This window comes from Ambystoma mexicanum, chromosome 10, assembly GCF_040938575.1.
Source record: "Ambystoma mexicanum isolate Mex_15411 chromosome 10, UKY_AmexF1_1, whole genome shotgun sequence".
Classification (NCBI taxonomy): domain Eukaryota; kingdom Metazoa; phylum Chordata; class Amphibia; order Caudata; family Ambystomatidae; genus Ambystoma; species Ambystoma mexicanum.
Genome location: NC_090932.1, coordinates 1,140,474,004 through 1,140,494,868, shown reverse-complemented (window position 1 = coordinate 1,140,494,868; position 20,865 = coordinate 1,140,474,004). Strand labels below are relative to the sequence as shown.

At 44.8% G+C, this 20,865-nt stretch overlaps 1 protein-coding gene across 1 annotated transcript in view; it reads left to right on the top strand.

Annotated features, from left to right (window-relative positions):
* The window catches only part of LOC138492090 (N-acetylglucosamine-6-sulfatase-like), a 248,993-nt gene that overhangs the window by 180,966 nt on the left and 47,162 nt on the right, over positions 1 to 20,865 (top strand). The window contains exons 9-10 of the mRNA XM_069619057.1: positions 4,439 to 4,542; positions 18,148 to 18,249. Of these exons, the coding sequence (XP_069475158.1) occupies positions 4,439 to 4,542; positions 18,148 to 18,249 (206 nt within the window). The remainder of the gene's footprint in view (positions 1 to 4,438; positions 4,543 to 18,147; positions 18,250 to 20,865) is intronic.

Here is a 20,865-nt window from a genome sequence, read left to right as displayed (position 1 = left end):
GCAACCATCCTAGACCAAAAATGCGGAACATGGGGAGCCGGTGACACCCACGCAACACATGTTCAGTATTTATAAAAATTGATCGAATAGTACTGGACGAAATAGGTCAAATTGTAACATTCGATAGATTTTTGTCATCAAAATGGGCAGTACTTTGAATAGAATCGCTCTCCCGACAGTGTTCTGCAAGCTCCTAGCGCCTTTCACAGGGACAGGCCCTCCAGGTGCCTGCCGCTGTAAAATGCGACCCAAAAAATGCATTTTTATCCTGTTTGAGGAACAGAAATGCAAGCGGCACAGCAGCGGTTCATACCTTAAAAGAAATGCATGACAGGGTCAGGAAAGACCCTGCCATGCAGTGACAGCCCCACATCCCGTGCGCGTAGGGTTGCCTACCATTTCTGCATATTTAAAAGTGCATCTTGCTTGGAAATGAGGGATGCGCTTTTAAATTGACAAAAATGCCACTTTATTTGATCAAGGAGGTGAAAAAGGCCATCTGAATGGGCGCGCATATAGAATGTGCCCATTCATGTGTCCCTTGTGAATTGGGCTGCACTTTTTTGGTGCGCAAGTGATGAGATGTGTTAGCGCATTTCATTACTTGTGTAAAAAAAAGTTGAAAACCTGTCACCCTGAGTATTATTTTTTTTAAAACAGTAATTTTTGCAGATTACTTAAAAAAAAAAGTTAATTTTTTTTTTTTTAAGATGCAATTTTTGCACAAAACGGCCGTTTTTGCGGCATTTTGCACAAAACGGCCGTTATCGCAGCATTTTGCGGGATCGCAAAATCGCTATAAGCTGGAGGGTCTGAATTGTGCTACAAGCTAGGCTCGATCCTAGAGTTCCTCCCCGACAATAAGAACATGGAAGCCCTCGTCCTCTTCCAGGAAGGGGAGGTGGTATCAGATCACACCATCACTGTGGCAGTGTACGTCGCCGACGCAGGGTTCTGGCAAATGGGGAACGTGTCTGCCTTCGTCGACAGGGATGGATGAAAGCCACTAATTTCTGTCAGGTGGTCCAAGTGAAGGTGCTCGACATGCCCTACGACAGGGAAACATCGATGATGAGTCCCTCCAAGCCATCAAGATGGATACGGAGACGGCCGTTCCCTCAGCACTCTCCAGCAGCACCACTCATCTTCTTTTCGCTCTTCCAGGGGAAAATCGAGCAGGCCTTCAAAAGGGTTATCCACGTCGTACAGACAGCTTTCCACGCCAATATCACCCAGGGCACAGGATTTCAAAACCCCAGACCCGAAGACGGTCGCCACTGATGCCTCCCTGGAATGTTGGGGAGCACACACCAGATGTCTGCACGCCAGAGGCCTGTGGCTGCTGAAAGAGAAAGATCTGCATATCAACATCCTGGAGCTAAGGGCATTGTTCTGGGCCCTCACGTCATTCCTACCGTATCTGAAAGGGTGATGAGGATCTTCACGGACAACACCACCGCCATGTTCTACATCAGGAAGCAAGGGGGCACTCGATCCCTTGTGCTCTCCAAGGAAGCGAAGAATTTATGGCACCGGGGCGTCAGACAGGGGATGTTCCTCGTCCCTCTTCACTTAGCAGGTGTCAAGAACTCCATCGCAGACTCCCTTAGCAGTGAACTGCGCTCCTGCCACGAGTGGGAGCTCCGTCAGGATCAGGTGGACCTCCTGTTCATCAAGTGGAGCAGACCACAGATCAATCTGTTTGCGATGGCGGCAAACTCCAAATGCCAAAAGTTTGCCAGCAGATTCCTGGGAGACGTGTTCTACTTCCTGTGGGAAGGGCTATTTCTGTATGCGTTTTTTCTGTTCCCTCTCCTGTTACGAGCCATCAACACACTCGGACAGTGCCAATGCAAGATCATACTCATCGCCCCGCCCTGGCCGAGGCAGATTGGGTATCCAAACCTTCTCAGCCTGTCAGTGTCGCCTCCAGTCAAGTTGCCGGATCTTCTCACCAGAGAAGAAGGCGCAATCCTTCATCACAAACCAGGATCGCTGAACCTGAGGGCTTGGCTCCTGCAGCCTTAGAGTTTGGAGGTTATGAGTTGCCAACGGACTGCAGGGAAGTCCTTGCCAAGGCTAGGGAGTCCTTGACCTTGAAGTGTTACGACCATAAGTGGAAGCGTTTTGCTACGTGGTGCCGGTTGCAGAATATTACCCCTCTGAGAGTCACGGCTCCACAGGTCCTTCCATACTTGCTATCCTTGGCAACGGCTAGTCTGGTGCACACCTCCATCAAGGTGTATATGGTGGCTATCTCCCGCTACAGGAGGATCCTGGCTTTGGTCCCACCGACTCATTAAGGAGTTTCTCAAAGGACTTTTCCAACTTTCCTGCTGGTGAAGACTCCTGCCCTGGCGTGGGAACTCAACATCCTTCTGGCAAGGCTCATGGGGCCCCCCTTCAAGCCGATGTATCAGGCCCTGCTCTAGTTTCTCTCTTGGAAGGTGAATTTCCTTGTGGCCATCACCTTAGCCAGACATGTAGGTGAGATCCAGGCCCTATCCCACAATAAGTCGTACCTGACTTTCTACGAATCAAGAGTAATGCTGCGTGCACACCCTTCTTTCATGCCGAAGGTTCCATTGAAATTCCACCTCAATGAGCCTTTGGTGTTGCCTGTTTTCTTCCCGAAACCTTTGTCACTGGTGGAAAGGGCTTTGCACTCGCTGGACGTTGCTTGTGCCCTGAAGTTCTATGTGACATGCACAAAGACTTTTAAGACGATTTCTGAACTGTTCGTGAACTTTGGTCCTGTGAACTATGGGAAGATCTTGTCCAAGGCTTCCATCTCAAGGTGGCTCTCTGGCGGCATCATGCACTGTCATCGGTTGGCGAACCGACCACTGTCGGGCTGTCTGAGAGCCCACTCCACCAGGGTGATCGCTGCGACAACAGCATTCCTGTCTGGTGTGCCCCTGCTGGACATCTGCAGGGCTGTTACGTGGAGGTCCACATACACATTCATGAAGTTCTACTGCATCGGCAGGGATTCTAGGGAGGAATCCAGATCAGCCAAGCAGTGGTACACAACCTCTTTGCTTGAGGTGAGTCTGTTCCGGAGATAAGAGTTATTTGCTTTTGTTGAGCCTTGTCACCTCCCGTGGTTGTGTAATGTTGTACTGCTATGTATTCGGTATTCATGAGCATGTGAATCCATGCAGACCCCATGCTGGAGAAGGTTTAAGTTACTTACCTGTAAGTATTGTTCTCCAGTATTGGTCTTGCATGGATTCAAATGCGAACCGTCCCTCTGACCCCTCTGCGGCTCTTCTTGGTCATACTGCCACTTTACGTGCTTAACAAATATGAAGATGCCTGCCAGAGGCAGGGTTTAGGGAAAGGACCGTCATTGGATGAGGGCAGTATGACCCAGAGGACAGTGATTGGTTTAGAGGAGAAATACAGTTTTTAAGTGAAAGTGAAGCTGTTTTTTCTTTTTCCAAGGATTCCCAGCCTGACGACGGGGAATATTCATGAGCATGTGAATCCGTGCCAGACCCATGCTGGAGAACAATAGTTACAGGTAAATAACTTAACCTTTCACTCAGTATGGTCTCCAACATAGAGTTTACCAGGGCACTAACCTTTTTCAAACGGTCCCAATAGTGGGTATACAGCAAAACATTTAAACATTGTTTTATATTAAAGGAAGAAGACATTAAATGGGCCGAACATGTAGGGCCCAGCTGGCCGTAAATTCGTATTTTCAACCTACAGGTAAAGCTCAGGAACTTTCCGCATTTACTGCATATAAGTTGAGAATCAGGCACTTGTTAGCTACAAATGAACTATAAGAAGATGTGGATAGCAGGAGATGGGGAGCCACTTTTCAGGGTGAAAAGCGATACAACAGATCCAAATAGGTATTGGTGCGATGCGGATGTGAGAACAAGGACTTGTGATCAGGTTGGTACTAAAGTAGTGAGGAATGTACGGCCAGTGAGCTTCTCAGATACATGTGTTCTAATTCCACCACCTGCTCAAAATCTGGGATACACTGACAAAGACCAACCAGGGGGACCTGGTAAATAAGGTTCTGCACTAAACACTTGGGACAGGTTCGTGCTGGCATATTAATGAAAACAGGGACCAGTAGCAAGGCTCTAATTCTGTAGATCCTTCAAGGCAGGGGTCTGCAACCCGTGGCTCTCCAGTTCTAGTCTAAACCCCCTGGAGAGCCAAAGTTTGCTGTGGTCTCTGTGTGCAACCGTAGACAGATCTTTTCCTTCCAGTGCCGTAGTTTCACTTTAGCTGTGCTATTATTGACCGTATGTGATCTCATTCTAGTCCATTTCGTTTACTTTGATGTGTGTGCCTCAGCCATGCCACTGATCATCTGTGATGTTCAATGAGTCTCAAATCTAGCTCCTTCCCTCCTGTCTTGTTACCCTCTGCTCTACTGCCTCTGTGCCCCCACTCTCTCCCTCTTTTACAGGTCAGTTCTCACTGCCCGTAGACAAGCGACAGATGTACGACTTTGACCTGCGCGTGCCCCTGCTGGTCCGGGGCCCAGGTATCCAGCCCAACCAGACCAGGAAGGTGAGCGAACTTGAATTCCGTTCAGTCTACGTTCTACCCATAATGCTGTATGTAAACATGTTCTGTGTAAAGCGCTTTGGATGAAAGCACTATATAAAGTTACTATTATGTTTTAACCCATGTAGAAGAGCAGTGTGAGGGAGTGTGAGCTGTCCAGGCGACAGGTATCGTGAATATTCGACTAGTCTCCTCACTCTGTGCTCTAGAGCTGAGCCCACTCGTGCAATGCTACCTTGCTCTGTGCTGTAGAAAGGATTGATTTCCTGAGTGGGCCTGTCTCGGTGTGCTCGCCAAGGTGATTAAAGGCTGATGTTTAAAGGGCTAGAAAGAGTCACAAGTGTGAGTCTGTATACTAATCCCACTACAGTGTGATCTCTAGAGTGCCTGCATGTAATGCACCCCCTCTCCTCACACCACCCTTTCTTGTCCAGAGAAGATCTGTTTACAGAGCTTTAACCCACTCTGAGGTCTAGAGTGGACCTGCATACTGAAATCCTCACCACACTCACTTTGAGTTCTAGAGCTTGACTATCGACTGAACTCTCCAGTATACTTACTCAGAGCTTTGGGCAATCCTATAAATTGATCTCTTCTAATTGTAATTGGTTATGTATAACGTGCTTAATACCCATAGGTTTCTAAGCGTGGACCGGAGATCGAACCTGTGTTGCTCCGTGGCGTCTTGCTTCCATGGCGAACGTGTTGCCCGTAAGCTATCCTCCCGAGACTCTTACCACACTGTGACCTCTAGAGCACATGTACGTATCCCTTACCACATCCTGAGATCACTGCGGGGCTATATAGTGAAAACCCTAAAGCTCTGAGCTCTAAGGTAGGCTGTGTTTCAAACCCCACCATACACATAGTACTTAATGGGCCCTGTATACGTACCTCCATCTGCACTCCAGAGCTGACCTGCATTCTGAGTTCTAGGTAAGATTTGTGTACCAAATCCCTACCTCACTCTGAGCTTTAGTGCAGATCTGCGTACTGTGTCTCGCCATATGCGGAGCCATCGGGCCTGTATTTTAACTGCCACCGCATTCAGAGCTTTGCAGCCGGACTGTGCACTGAACCCCACTTCATTTAGAGCTCAAGCGTGGGCCTGTGTACTTTACCCCTTTTTCACAATGAGCTCCAAATTGGGCGTGTATACCTTTTCCCACAACAGGCTTTGGTATAGTGGGGCCTATATTCTGAAGTCCTTCTATACTCTTACATTCTAGAGCTGCGTGCTAGATTGACCCAGTGTACTAAGTGACACCTCGTTCAGCGACGTTGCCCACATTTAGGCAGACATTTGGTATAGGAAACTGAGAGATAATCTCTGTCCCCTCTGGATGCCACCTTGCCAGCAGTAACAGTGCTACTGCAAAGCAGGTGAAGTAAACAGAGGTGATCGGCAGAGAGGAAAACCCAGCTGGGTGAAAAACCTCTGCAGATGATGCTTCAGGCTGGAACTTGACTTAGAATGTAGCCTTGGTGGAAGGGGACTCTTCAGACCGAAGGTAGGCTAGAAAGGAAACCTCAGAGATAGGAGAAATAGGAGTCCCAGCGGCAACAGGGAAAAGAGTGGAAGGGGCATAGAGACAAGGGAAAGGAACAGAGTACACTAGGAACATTACCGAGGCAGGGAAGACCAGGGCAACTAAAATATCCAGAGGTTACCTAGAGGCATTGCCATGCACAGAGTGTGAACGTTGCAGCTTTCAATTATCCGCGTGGCATCAAGACATTGCTTTCCGATCTGACCTGGAAGCAGGAATGCACGTGTTGCATGGTTGTCGTCTCCTTCTTGAAATGAGCAACAGTGTCTCAGCGCAAGGGGGTTCCTATACTAGATCAGAGAGTACCACCATCGCCATAAGGACCAGCATTGGCCAAGGCCTTTCATGACGCTGTGCTGCGAGCTCTGAAGCATGCCTTTATACCGAACCCCTGCCACCCTTTGAGTTCTAGAGTCTACAGCGGTGATCCCCAAGGTGCAACTTGAGAGCAACATGTTGCTCTCAGCATCCCAAAAATGTTCCTTGCCAGTTGCTCTGGGCCAGTGTGTGCAGGCCAAGAAGAAGGAGGTGCTACATAAATAAAGCAAGGAAACGGGCAACCCCTCCCTTTATCCCATCTAATAGCCTTGGACTATGCTCTGTGCTATGGTCGGAAAAATCCACTACACCTCTACCAGAGATCTGTTAAAAAACGGTTTATTATTTCATTATTTCTCAATCAATATAATTCATATCACAGACAATATTACAAAACATTTGGTCACGTCATTTTTTCCAAAGACGTTCCAAACCACATTTAAAAAAAAACACCTTATCACACTTTTATTTTGATTTTTGTACAACAACACAGACTTAGACGTTCTGATGGAGAACACAAGGACATTATTCAACCTCACCCTCCACCTTTAACATATTTCACAAAGAAGCGGGGTATGTGGAAGCATTGTATCTGTACAGTGTTATCCACTCTAAATCATATACTACAATTTATTCCATTTCAGGAGGTTTGTGCTTGTGCGAATGACCTAATCCAATGACAAGGAACAACTAGCTGACTTTTCTCACTGATATAGTGCTTCCAAATTCACAACTGCATACTAACCCCACCGTGTGATACAGTGTTTGTTATTACATGTGGTTTGGCACGTCTAATTATTTTTGGAAAAAATAACATGGACAAGTGTTTTGTAATACTGTCTGTGATATGAATTGTTTTTATTGAGAAACGAGGAAATATTAAACGGTTTCTTAACAGATCTCTGGTGGAGGTTCAGTGGAATTTTTGAACCATAGCCCAGAGCATAGTTCAAGGCTATTAGTAGACGTGATGAAGGGATGGGTTGCCTGTTTACTTGCTGTGCTTTACATATTTTGCCTCTTCCTCTCACGAAACAGGCCCCAAAAAGTGGAAATGACCCAAAGTATTATCTTTTGGTGCAACATTGATGCAACAATGGCAGTGTGGTGTGAGCCATGTGAGCGTGGGAATATTTGCCATCAACCTGCTCTGGCTGGTAGATGTCAAGATGGATTTCTAATATCAGCTCTGGTGGGCAGATTTTAGGAGGCCGCCCTAGTCATGGTGAACTGGGAGACTTAGGGCCTCATTACACGGATGGCGGTGAACCCTGGCGCTATTAGCGCCATGGTTCATGCCGGTAAAATACCGGCACCGCCTTGGTGGAAAGGGGAATTACCGCCCTATTCCAAGGTTGGCGGGGCGGTAATTCCCCCTTCCACCATTGCCCTTCCCCATTCCCATTTTTGCCCCATAGGGCTCTACGGGAATGGGGAAGGCGCTAATTACGGTACCGCAATTAGCTCCTTGGTCCCTTTGCGGGTTGGTTTTTAACGCCTGCAAAAAGCAGGCGTTAAATTCCCCAACCCGCAAAGGGACCTCGTAGTAAGGCGGTAAGGATTTACCGGTACCGGTGAAATACCGGTACCGGTAAACCCTTACCGCCATCCGTGTAATGAGGCCCTTAGAGTTTAGCCTGAACCCAATCAAGGTAGAGTGGAGAGTGGTCACGGCTTAGTCTCAGGCGAGCGTGAGCGTGGTTAGAGGCCCTGAATGAGTCCACACAAAATAACAGGCAATAATTCAGCTTAGGCAGTCAGCTATAAACATAGACCACACTGACAGGTAGTAGTGTCATGCAATACCATATGATTCAGCTTAGGCAGTCAGCTATAAACATAGACCACACTGACAGGTAGTAGTGTCATGCAATACCATATGATTCAGCTTAGGCAGTCAGCTATAAACATAGACCACACTGACAGGTAGTAGTGTCATGCAATACCATATGATTCAGTTTAGGCAGTCAGCTATAAACATAGACCACACTGACAGGTAGTAGTGTCATGCAATACCATATGATTCAGCTTAGGCAGTCAGCTATAAACGTAGACCACACTGACAGGTAGTAGTGTCATGCAATACCATATGATTCAGCTTAGGCAGTCAGCTATAAACATAGACCACACTGACAGGTAGTAGTGTCATGCAATACCATATGATTCAGCTTAGGCAGTCAGCTATAAACATAGACCACACTGACAGGTAGTAGTGTCATGCAATACCATATGATTCAGCTTAGGCAGTCAGCTATAAACATAGACCACACTGACAGGTAGTAGTGTCATGCAATACCATATGATTCAGCTTAGGCAGTCAGCTATAAACATAGACCACACTGACAGGTAGTAGTGTCATGCAATACCATATGATTCAGCTTAGGCAGTCAGCTATAAACATAGACCACACTGACAGGTAGTAGTGTCATGCAATACCATATGATTCAGCTTAGGCAGTCAGCTATAAACATAGACCACACTGACAGGTAGTAGTGTCATGCAATACCATATGATTCAGCTTAGGCAGTCAGCTATAAACATAGACCACACTGACAGGTAGTAGTGTCATGCAATACCATATGATTCAGCTTAGGCAGTCAGCTATAAACATAGACCACACTGACAATAAACCTAACAGGTAGTAATGTCATGCAATACCATATGATTCAGCTTAGGCAGTCAGCTATAAACATAGACCACACTGACAGGTAGTAGTGTCATGCAATACCATATGATTCAGCTTAGGCAGTCAGCTATAAACATAGACCACACTGACAATAAACCTAACAGGTAGTAATGTCATGCAATACCATATGATTCAGCTTAGGCAGTCAGCTATAAACATAGACCACACTGACAGGTAGTAGTGTCATGCAATACCATATGATTCAGCTTAGGCAGTCAGCTATAAACATAGACCACACTGACAATAAACCTAACAGGTAGTAATGTCATGCAATACCATATGATTCAGCTTAGGCAGTCAGCTATAAACATAGACCACACTGACAGGTAGTAGTGTCATGCAATACCATATGATTCAGCTTAGGCAGTCAGCTATAAACATAGACCACACTGACAGGTAGTAGTGTCATGCAATACCATATGATTCAGCTTAGGCAGTCAGCTATAAACATAGACCACACTGACAGGTAGTAGTGTCATGCAATACCATATGATTCAGCTTAGGCAGTCAGCTATAAACATAGACCACACTGACAGGTAGTAGTGTCATGCAATACCATATGATTCAGCTTAGGCAGTCAGCTATAAACATAGACCACACTGACAATAAACCTAACAGGTAGTAGTGTCATGCAATACCATATGATTCAGCTTAGGCAGTCAGCTATAAACATAGACCACACTGACAGGTAGTAGTGTCATGCAATACCATATGATTCAGCTTAGGCAGTCAGCTATAAACATAGACCACACTGACAGGTAGTAGTGTCATGCAATACCATATGATTCAGCTTAGGCAGTCAGCTATAAACATAGACCACACTGACAGGTAGTAGTGTCATGCAATACCATATGATTCAGCTTAGGCAGTCAGCTATAAACATAGACCACACTGACAGGTAGTAGTGTCATGCAATACCATATGATTCAGCTTAGGCAGTCAGCTATAAACATAGACCACACTGACAGGTAGTAGTGTCATGCAATACCATATGATTCAGCTTAGGCAGTCAGCTATAAACATAGACCACACTGACAGGTAGTAGTGTCATGCAATACCATATGATTCAGCTTAGGCAGTCAGCTATAAACATAGACCACACTGACAATAAACCTAACAGGTAGTAATGTCATGCAATACCATATGATTCAGCTTAGGCAGTCAGCTATAAACATAGACCACACTGACAGGTAGTAGTGTCATGCAATACCATATGATTCAGCTTAGGCAGTCAGCTATAAACATAGACCACACTGACAATAAACCTAACAGGTAGTAATGTCATGCAATACCATATGATTCAGCTTAGGCAGTCAGCTATAAACATAGACCACACTGACAGGTAGTAGTGTCATGCAATACCATATGATTCAGCTTAGGCAGTCAGCTATAAACATAGACCACACTGACAGGTAGTAGTGTCATGCAATACCATATGATTCAGCTTAGGCAGTCAGCTATAAACATAGACCACACTGACAGGTAGTAGTGTCATGCAATACCATATGATTCAGCTTAGGCAGTCAGCTATAAACATAGACCACACTGACAGGTAGTAGTGTCATGCAATACCATATGATTCAGCTTAGGCAGTCAGCTATAAACATAGACCACACTGACAGATAGTAGTGTCATGCAATACCATATGATTCAGTTTAGGCAGTCAGCTATAAACATAGACCACACTGACAATAAACCTAACAGGTAGTAGTGTCATGCAATACCATATGATTCAGCTTAGGCAGTCAGCTATAAACATAGACCACACTGACAGGTAGTAGTGTCATGCAATACCATATGATTCAGCTTAGGCAGTCAGCTATAAACATAGACCACACTGACAGGTAGTAGTGTCATGCAATACCATATGATTCAGCTTAGGCAGTCAGCTATAAACATAGACCACACTGACAGGTAGTAGTGTCATGCAATACCATATGATTCAGCTTAGGCAGTCAGCTATAAACATAGACCACACTGACAGGTAGTAGTGTCATGCAATACCATATGATTCAGCTTAGGCAGTCAGCTATAAACATAGACCACACTGACAGGTAGTAGTGTCATGCAATACCATATGATTCAGCTTAGGCAGTCAGCTATAAACATAGACCACACTGACAGGTAGTAGTGTCATGCAATACCATATGATTCAGCTTAGGCAGTCAGCTATAAACATAGACCACACTGACAGGTAGTAGTGTCATGCAATACCATATGATTCAGCTTAGGCAGTCAGCTATAAACATAGACCACACTGACAGGTAGTAGTGTCATGCAATACCATATGATTCAGCTTAGGCAGTCAGCTATAAACATAGACCACACTGACAGGTAGTAGTGTCATGCAATACCATATGATTCAGCTTAGGCAGTCAGCTATAAACATAGACCACACTGACAGGTAGTAGTGTCATGCAATACCATATGATTCAGCTTAGGCAGTCAGCTATAAACATAGACCACACTGACAGGTAGTAGTGTCATGCAATACCATATGATTCAGCTTAGGCAGTCAGCTATAAACATAGACCACACTGACAGGTAGTAGTGTCATGCAATACCATATAATTCAGCTTAGGCAGTCAGCTATAAACATAGACCACACTGACAGGTAGTAGTGTCATGCAATACCATATGATTCAGCTTAGGCAGTCAGCTATAAACATAGACCACACTGACAGGTAGTAGTGTCATGCAATACCATATGATTCAGCTTAGGCAGTCAGCTATAAACATAGACCACACTGACAGGTAGTAGTGTCATGCAATACCATATGATTCAGCTTAGGCAGTCAGCTATAAACATAGACCACACTGACAGGTAGTAGTGTCATGCAATACCATATGATTCAGCTTAGGCAGTCAGCTATAAACATAGACCACACTGACAGGTAGTAGTGTCATGCAATACCATATGATTCAGCTTAGGCAGTCAGCTATAAACATAGACCACACTGACAGGTAGTAGTGTCATGCAATACCATATGATTCAGCTTAGGCAGTCAGCTATAAACATAGACCACACTGACAGGTAGTAGTGTCATGCAATACCATATGATTCAGCTTAGGCAGTCAGCTATAAACATAGACCACACTGACAGGTAGTAGTGTCATGCAATACCATATGATTCAGCTTAGGCAGTCAGCTATAAACATAGACCACACTGACAGGTAGTAGTGTCATGCAATACCATATGATTCAGCTTAGGCAGTCAGCTATAAACATAGACCACACTGACAGGTAGTAGTGTCATGCAATACCATATGATTCAGCTTAGGCAGTCAGCTATAAACATAGACCACACTGACAGGTAGTAGTGTCATGCAATACCATATGATTCAGCTTAGGCAGTCAGCTATAAACATAGACCACACTGACAGGTAGTAGTGTCATGCAATACCATATAATTCAGCTTAGGCAGTCAGCTATAAACATAGACCACACTGACAGGTAGTAGTGTCATGCAATACCATATGATTCAGCTTAGGCAGTCAGCTATAAACATAGACCACACTGACAGGTAGTAGTGTCATGCAATACCATATGATTCAGCTTAGGCAGTCAGCTATAAACATAGACCACACTGACAGGTAGTAGTGTCATGCAATACCATATGATTCAGCTTAGGCAGTCAGCTATAAACATAGACCACACTGACAGGTAGTAGTGTCATGCAATACCATATGATTCAGCTTAGGCAGTCAGCTATAAACATAGACCACACTGACAGGTAGTAGTGTCATGCAATACCATATGATTCAGCTTAGGCAGTCAGCTATAAACATAGACCACACTGACAGGTAGTAGTGTCATGCAATACCATATGATTCAGCTTAGGCAGTCAGCTATAAACATAGACCACACTGACAGGTAGTAGTGTCATGCAATACCATATGATTCAGCTTAGGCAGTCAGCTATAAACATAGACCACACTGACAGGTAGTAGTGTCATGCAATACCATATGATTCAGCTTAGGCAGTCAGCTATAAACATAGACCACACTGACAGGTAGTAGTGTCATGCAATACCATATGATTCAGCTTAGGCAGTCAGCTATAAACATAGACCACACTGACAGGTAGTAGTGTCATGCAATACCATATGATTCAGCTTAGGCAGTCAGCTATAAACATAAACCACACTGACAGGTAGTAGTGTCATGCAATACCATATGATTCAGCTTAGGCAGTCAGCTATAAACATAGACCACACTGACAGGTAGTAGTGTCATGCAATACCATATGATTCAGCTTAGGCAGTCAGCTATAAACATAGACCACACTGACAGGTAGTAGTGTCATGCAATACCATATGATTCAGCTTAGGCAGTCAGCTATAAACATAGACCACACTGACAGGTAGTAGTGTCATGCAATACCATATGATTCAGCTTAGGCAGTCAGCTATAAACATAGACCACACTGACAGGTAGTAGTGTCATGCAATACCATATGATTCAGCTTAGGCAGTCAGCTATAAACATAGACCACACTGACAGGTAGTAGTGTCATGCAATACCATATGATTCAGCTTAGGCAGTCAGCTATAAACATAGACCACACTGACAGGTAGTAGTGTCATGCAATACCATATGATTCAGCTTAGGCAGTCAGCTATAAACATAGACCACACTGACAATAAACCTAACAGGTAGTAATGTCATGCAATACCATATGATTCAGCTTAGGCAGTCAGCTATAAACATAGACCACACTGACAGGTAGTAGTGTCATGCAATACCATATGATTCAGCTTAGGCAGTCAGCTATAAACATAGACCACACTGACAGGTAGTAGTGTCATGCAATACCATATGATTCAGCTTAGGCAGTCAGCTATAAACATAGACCACACTGACAGGTAGTAGTGTCATGCAATACCATATGATTCAGCTTAGGCAGTCAGCTATAAACATAGACCACACTGACAGGTAGTAGTGTCATGCAATACCATATGATTCAGCTTAGGCAGTCAGCTATAAACATAGACCACACTGACAGGTAGTAGTGTCATGCAATACCATATGAATACAATATATATAATCACCAGTAGGGTCACTTTCAATATATCATTAAATAACTGACCAGGTGGAACATGTAAGTAATGCAGATGTTGATAAAACAAGAGAACAAGTGACAAGTTCAATTCCCTACACTTTAGAAGACCAACCCTAAGATGTATGGAGCCTAGTGCCCAAAAGTGGACTTTTTGTGATGAGTTAGAATAGTTTCAAACTATTTAAACGTTCAGGAACAATTTACCAGACGACAGATAAGTTCTCCTCTCTATTCCAGACCCAAGGCTAACCCACGAGAAGGATACTTAACCCAGGTTTGACGACCAAATGTAAGTAAGAGGGAGATAGGAGACAAAGGGCGTTTCACCCAATGTTATCCTATGGAGGGCAGGGGGAACAGACACAAACTAAGGTATGCTTACTTACCCCCCGGACTCAGATTTTCCCAGGGATCATGATGGGTCGTCTGGGGGTCCCTGGGAGCATGGTCTTCCGTCCCATCATAGGACACTTCACGGGATGGAGGAAGGTGAGCTCCAGCGATGATCACCATTTGCAGGGGACAACTGGTGTCCTCCCAGTCCCAGTCAAAGTACTAGCTCCAGATTCCTGTGATGTTAAAAAAGCTGAAAATTCAGAGGCAGTGACTTAGGGTACAAGCTGGCAACCACCATAGTTCCATGTTTGAACGCGGAATGGCGACAACTCAGAAGAGGTAGCCCATGAGAGAGATGGTCAGTCCTCCGGGCAGTCCAGGGAAACTTCTGATGGCTCTGAAGGGCTGGATCCTTGAGAAGATGTCGAGATTAGTTGGCCCCACTAGTCCAATCGCTGGAGAGGATGCTGGTCCACTGCAGAAGTCGTCAACGGGTCCTCAACTGGCTGCTCTTCTTCAAAGGATTCTTGGCTCTAACGTAGACCGCAGAATGACTTTAGGCATCCTCCTCTTATCCAAAACTGGAGCTGAAAGCAAGTCCAAGCCCACCAATGGTAGGATCTGTTCCATTCAAACAGCCAGTAGTTGTCCAATCAGGGACAACTACTGGTTTTAAATCCGCCCAAGCTGCAGACTTTCTGGCACTAGTGATGTGACTAGACAGTCCCAGCCCCCTTGCTTGGCAACACACACATGCAGACTCACTAGCCTGCGAAAGCAGCAGCTTTCCTGGGCAAGTGCATGACCTTATATGGGATTTCTTGACCTGGGCAGGCAGGAAGGCGGCCAAACTACAATATGGACAAAGTACAAGCAAGACTCTTGTGGTACAGCAATTTTAGGGCACGAGCCGTGTGTAGTAGCCATACACGGTAAACTCGAATTTGCACTAGTAAAAAAAGCAAAAACTGTAAAAATTAATTTAACTGCTGCCGTCAGACTATGTTTAAGCAAATATATAAGTAACCCAAAATCCCATATGTAAAAAGCTACAGTGCTACACATGTATCCCTATTGCATGGCACTGTAAGGTGGTGTATGAAATGTAAAAATACAAGAATTTAAAAGGGAAACAAAGTTTTCCCAGTGCTGATAGTCTGAAGGACTCATCAGTTCCTCATAACAAATGGGCAAAGGGCAGGGTAGGTTAAGCTAAAGGCTTTACTTCCCTTCAAAATGTCAGGTCAGGATTAAAAACAAATCAAAAAGAATGAGGCACTAGAAGTTGCAAAAACCAAGTCTTTCCTAACAGTAGACATGACCTACTGCTTGTTATGGAAGCGTCATCGCATCAGGCTGAAGGGTAGGTGTTGGGGCAGGGGGGTGACGGGGAGTCTTCTGATAGTGCAATAACATGCTGGGCCTCATGATAAGTTTGCCTGTCTGGAAATAAGGGCACCCTTGTTTCCGGTCCGGCAAACTAAGTGTTTACCTGCCAGAGCTGCTGTGCCTGACAGGTCTGACCCTGCCGGGCGCAGCAGTCACGATAAGCAAACCCATCACAGAAGCACCGCCCTGTTTGCAACGGTGCCGGTGCTTCTGTGTGCCCACTCCCATAGAGTCCCGTAGGACTCTATGGGAACAGGGATTAACGCATTTACTTGCGCCTGTCTTCCTGGGCACGGACTACAGGTCCGGCGGCAACCCACCGGTAGCACTGGCAGGGTTACCACCGGACCCGTGATGAGGCCCGATGTCCTAATGGGTCGACACTGCACAGAGAGCAAAGTAGCATACTACTAGTGGGAACTTGAGGCTGAAGATTACGCAGGCCTCACTGAGGCCTAAAATCAGATCAGAAGCAATAACCACCTCCTGCTACACCCACACACCTGAACCATTTGAGTAAGAATGGACACTGGCCTAGCGAGGTAGAGATTGTGAGGAACATGAGGCCAAAAAGCTAAGCCTCCATAGTAATCCAAGGGAGATCAATGATACTGCTGTTGTGTTCAACATTAAGACATTCCTTTGATGAACTCTCATTTACTGGGTCAGCCAACCTTGGCAACACTCGCAGTCACAGAGCCCCTTAGAGCAGCAGCACTGGCTGGAGCAGGTAGTAAATCTGCTCAGCAGCCACTTTAACCGACTGGCCCGTTTCCTTTTGCACTCACGTAGAATATAATAGGGCTGTTAGCAGAAGCAAGGCAAGTGCATACTGGACAAATGGGTCATATGAATGCCCCTCTTTGCCATTACATTAGATCCAATTGTATTTTATTACTTGCACATTTTGTTTTTGTATCCACCATTCCTATTCTTTTAGAAATGTTCCAGGTGGGCAAAATAAGGGACCCACAGGCTCATGTGATATGTAATGATCATCATCTGTTGCTTTGCACAGCTGGTAGGTGGATATTTAAGAAATATGAGGCCTGCCTACCCAATCTTCCATCATTAAATTATTTCAGGCAAGGTTTAGGTATGAAGCCATCATCCATTTGTAAGAAACATTCCATACTAATTGCAGCGCCCTCTTGTAAACATTGGCATGGTATGATGACTTTGCCCATCAGACATTTGGGTAAATGGGCAAATTGTTGAGATTCAGGCCAATTTATCCATGATCTAATGAAGTGCATAACTCTATTGCAATCAAATTAACTTACAATAATATTGTTTAATGAAACTGCTGATACATGTGTCCAAATAGCAAAGGTAGAACCCTAAACCATTCTGTAGAGTGGTCTTTGAATGTTCCAATTTGCGACCAATATTACTAACCTAAAGTGCTTACAAACACAACATTTTCCACTATGCTATACAAGCATTACTTGAGGAATAACTGTAAAGCTCAAGTAAAGTGTTAAATATGACATGTGTGGACCAGTGTTAACGCTCTTGTGTGCTTAAGAATTCCCAATGTGCCCCAAAAATACCTTGTAAACAACAGTGCAATCTCAAATTAAGATAATATATTATAAATTCGTTTGGACCAGATTTGCACCATGACTGATTTGTAAAATGTATATATGATCACTTTTATCATTTGGATTGCAATTGTTTTGCACCACCTGAAAGGACATGTCTTCCATTGAGGTACGGGTGTTGTTCACCATTTCATTTGATAAACAAATGTTGCTCATTGCCTACAAAATGTTGGGGGCCCCTGGTCTAGAGCATGCCTGTGTACTAGCCCTCCCACCCCCATCACACTGAGACCTGGAGTGAGCCTGTGTGCTGATTCTTACAAGTAACATGACTCCTCTCCCTGTGTGCTAGAGGGATCTGAGCTCTAATGCATTCTGTGTCCCTTCTGAAGCTCATGCACTGCTCTAGCTCAGTGCAGAATGGCCTTTGTAATGTATTATTTATTGCCAAGGTTTCAACCATAACCACTGAGTCGGAAACCTCACTCTCAGAAGACAGGGGTTCTCTCACTGAGCACTGACCCTCTGTCACTCATTTCTAAGCCTCACTCACTTATCAAACATCTTCCAGAACGCTGAACCTTTTATCATAGTTCTGAGCATTCCTTGCAGTGTAATGGACCCATTGTGTAGCTTGTAATGGCAGAGCAACTTGGCGCCATGAGTACTTACTGCAACCCATCGCTGTCTGTATTTTCCCTGCACCTCCACCCCTTTCTTAGGAACTGGTTCTCAACATTGATCTGGCACCCACTTTCTTGGACATCGCAGGAGTCAACATCTCTGAAACAACCATGGATGGGCAGTCTCTCCTTCCACTATTGGTAAGTTCTTATTGGCTGAGAAGGTATGCCTTCTACTGTCGGTAAGTTCTAATTGTTTGAGTGGTCTATCCTACCATTAGTAAGTATTTGCTGGTGGAACAGGGACTGCTCCTACTATAGCCTTATAGAATAAGGTAGGGGTTGTTATCGTGGGATAGTGACCCGCCGCCAAGTTATGCCCAAGGTGAAGCCGAGTTCCGTAGGTTGGAAAATGGGCATTATCCCAAGCGATAATGAATCCTCCCGAGTTAGCAGATAGTGGTAGTAGCAGTACATTATTTTGGAATTTTGGGCGTGAAGTAAATCATTTTAGTTTAATACTGGGTAATGTAAATAGGCAACCACGTTAATACATTAAATGCGGTACCATTTTGTAATATTGAAATAACATGGTTGCCTTCATAAATTAATCACTTTCATTGCAAATGTGGTTGAACAGAAACAGGTTTAACATGAGCACGCATTTGGTGTCATGTAAAAGTAAACTGTTTCTCTATAGGAAAGTGAAAGCATTTACCCATGTTTTAGCTTTCTCTTAAAGGTGTTAAATAGCATGTTGTAGCAGAAAAAGGGGATCTAAGAGAGGAAGTGTCTTGTTCAAAGAAATCTTGCCTGAATATTGTATTCATGTTTCCCTGTCTGGCTTTAAAGACAGAATGTTCAGATCACAGTCAATACCACTAGTTATTGACTGCACTCTAAACATTCGGATTGGCTGAGATGAGGACAATAACGATCTTCATGGGCTGATATTGATTATTTCATATTGTGGGAGAAAGACTTTACTGTTGATAAGGTCCTATTGATGGTAGGGAAGAATACCTATTATTTGTAATGTGTCCCTTTTGGGCAGGGCCACTTGCTACAGTAATGTCTGGTTGGCTAGCCTACACTACCCCAACATTGGTAGGCCCATTAAGACCCTTCTGTTTTGTTGCTATTGTGGTGTTTAATGCTTTGTTTCAGTTGTAGTGTGCTCCCTGCCATTGATATGGCCCCCCTAGCCTTTCAGGCAGTCTGAGAATGCCAGGTCCAGGGTTTTGAAGACCTCTGATCGAGGTTGGATAGTAAATTGCTTTGAGTAAGATTACAGAATGGTAAACATTTGCCACATTTATACTTTGCAAAAGGCCAATACCATAATACTGCACGCAGAATGATATCACAAATCATCTGAATATAGTAGAATATCTTATACCAGTACCTATCCGCATCGCAATGCTTTGGTTGCGTTACGGTATGTGGTTGACTATATCCGTTGCTAGTGCATGGTGTTTATCTGGCCACATCGCGTTGTCATCCCTGTAAGGCTGAGTGCTGCTATGGTTGGAATATCCGGGGTGTCAGCACGCAGCGTCACTGGTTGAGGGATCTACAGGTAACTCAGGACTTGAAAAATTAGTTAGAAGAAAATCTATTTTATTACACAACAGGCCCATATTTCAGGTTGGACTGGATAAATGAATAAGCAGTTCCCGCTTGCTTACGAACCTTAGTCCATCAGTCGGTCCTTCACTTTCTTTGGGGTCCACCTCTAGACAATACTCACAGCCAACAAGGAATATAAGTGTTTTTTGACTTGGTTGTTGCTTTCCACTGATATCACTCTGCTCAGGATGCTAAGGTTTTAGGTGAACCCTTTGAAGGGCCAGGCTCGAGGGACCTGGGTTGCAGCACACCGTGGCACACCTGGGTCGGTCTTTGTCCGATCTCGCTGGTCCCGGGTAGCTTTGGGTGTGAGCCCTAGGATACTGGTGAGCGACTGCCACAGTCGCAGCCTGCACTGGGTGGTCAAGTGCCTCTTCCCCAGGATGCCCCTCTATCCTTCCTCGCCTTCCTGATCTATTTAACTCGCTCTTTCCGTCGCAGTATATTGCCCTTATGTAAAACCCGGTGTAGAGAATATGAAGAGAGAGGAATTTGGTGTCTGTCTACGTTTCTTCTCCAGGCTCCCGGTGCGATTAAAAATGTAAAATCTGTATAGAGATTTCCCATTGAGGCAATCACTGTGCCCCAGCTCAAAAGTGTCTTCTTGCGTCTCCCAGAGTCTTTTAAAATTATTCAAGTAGTTTAGAAGGCACTACATTGAAGGACTGTTGGCAGCAGGATACCATTTCCATTTTCTTCATAAGGAGCTAATCACCTGTGTCCCCTTCACAGGAGCTTGTGATACAATGGCAGGCCCTTGGCAAAGTGTCATTAACAATTGCATTGCTTTATTTCTTGCCCACCTCCTGTGTGATATTCTATATTAAGCCACAAAGGTGCTCTGAGGGCCTGGTGCTTAATGCAGAGCAAATATTGCTAATGGGAACGCTTCCTTACTGTATCAGCAACCCTACAGATAAAGGTTGTCAATGATTTAAGGAATTATTGAAATCACTGAGCTATCCTCCCGGGCAAGGAGAGGAGCTTGGAGAAGGTGGGGGCTCCCAAATGGAAGACCAGTTTGCTTCCTTGCCTGCCAGCAGCATCACTTCTTCTTGAAACTCAGACCTGGAGGAAACACCCAGTCACCACTTGGGGGTGGATTTATATTTCTCCCCTAAGCTCTTTGATCCTCATCACAGGCTGGGCGGAGTGGTAAAAATGCAACAGTAATGCTATTCCTGCCGC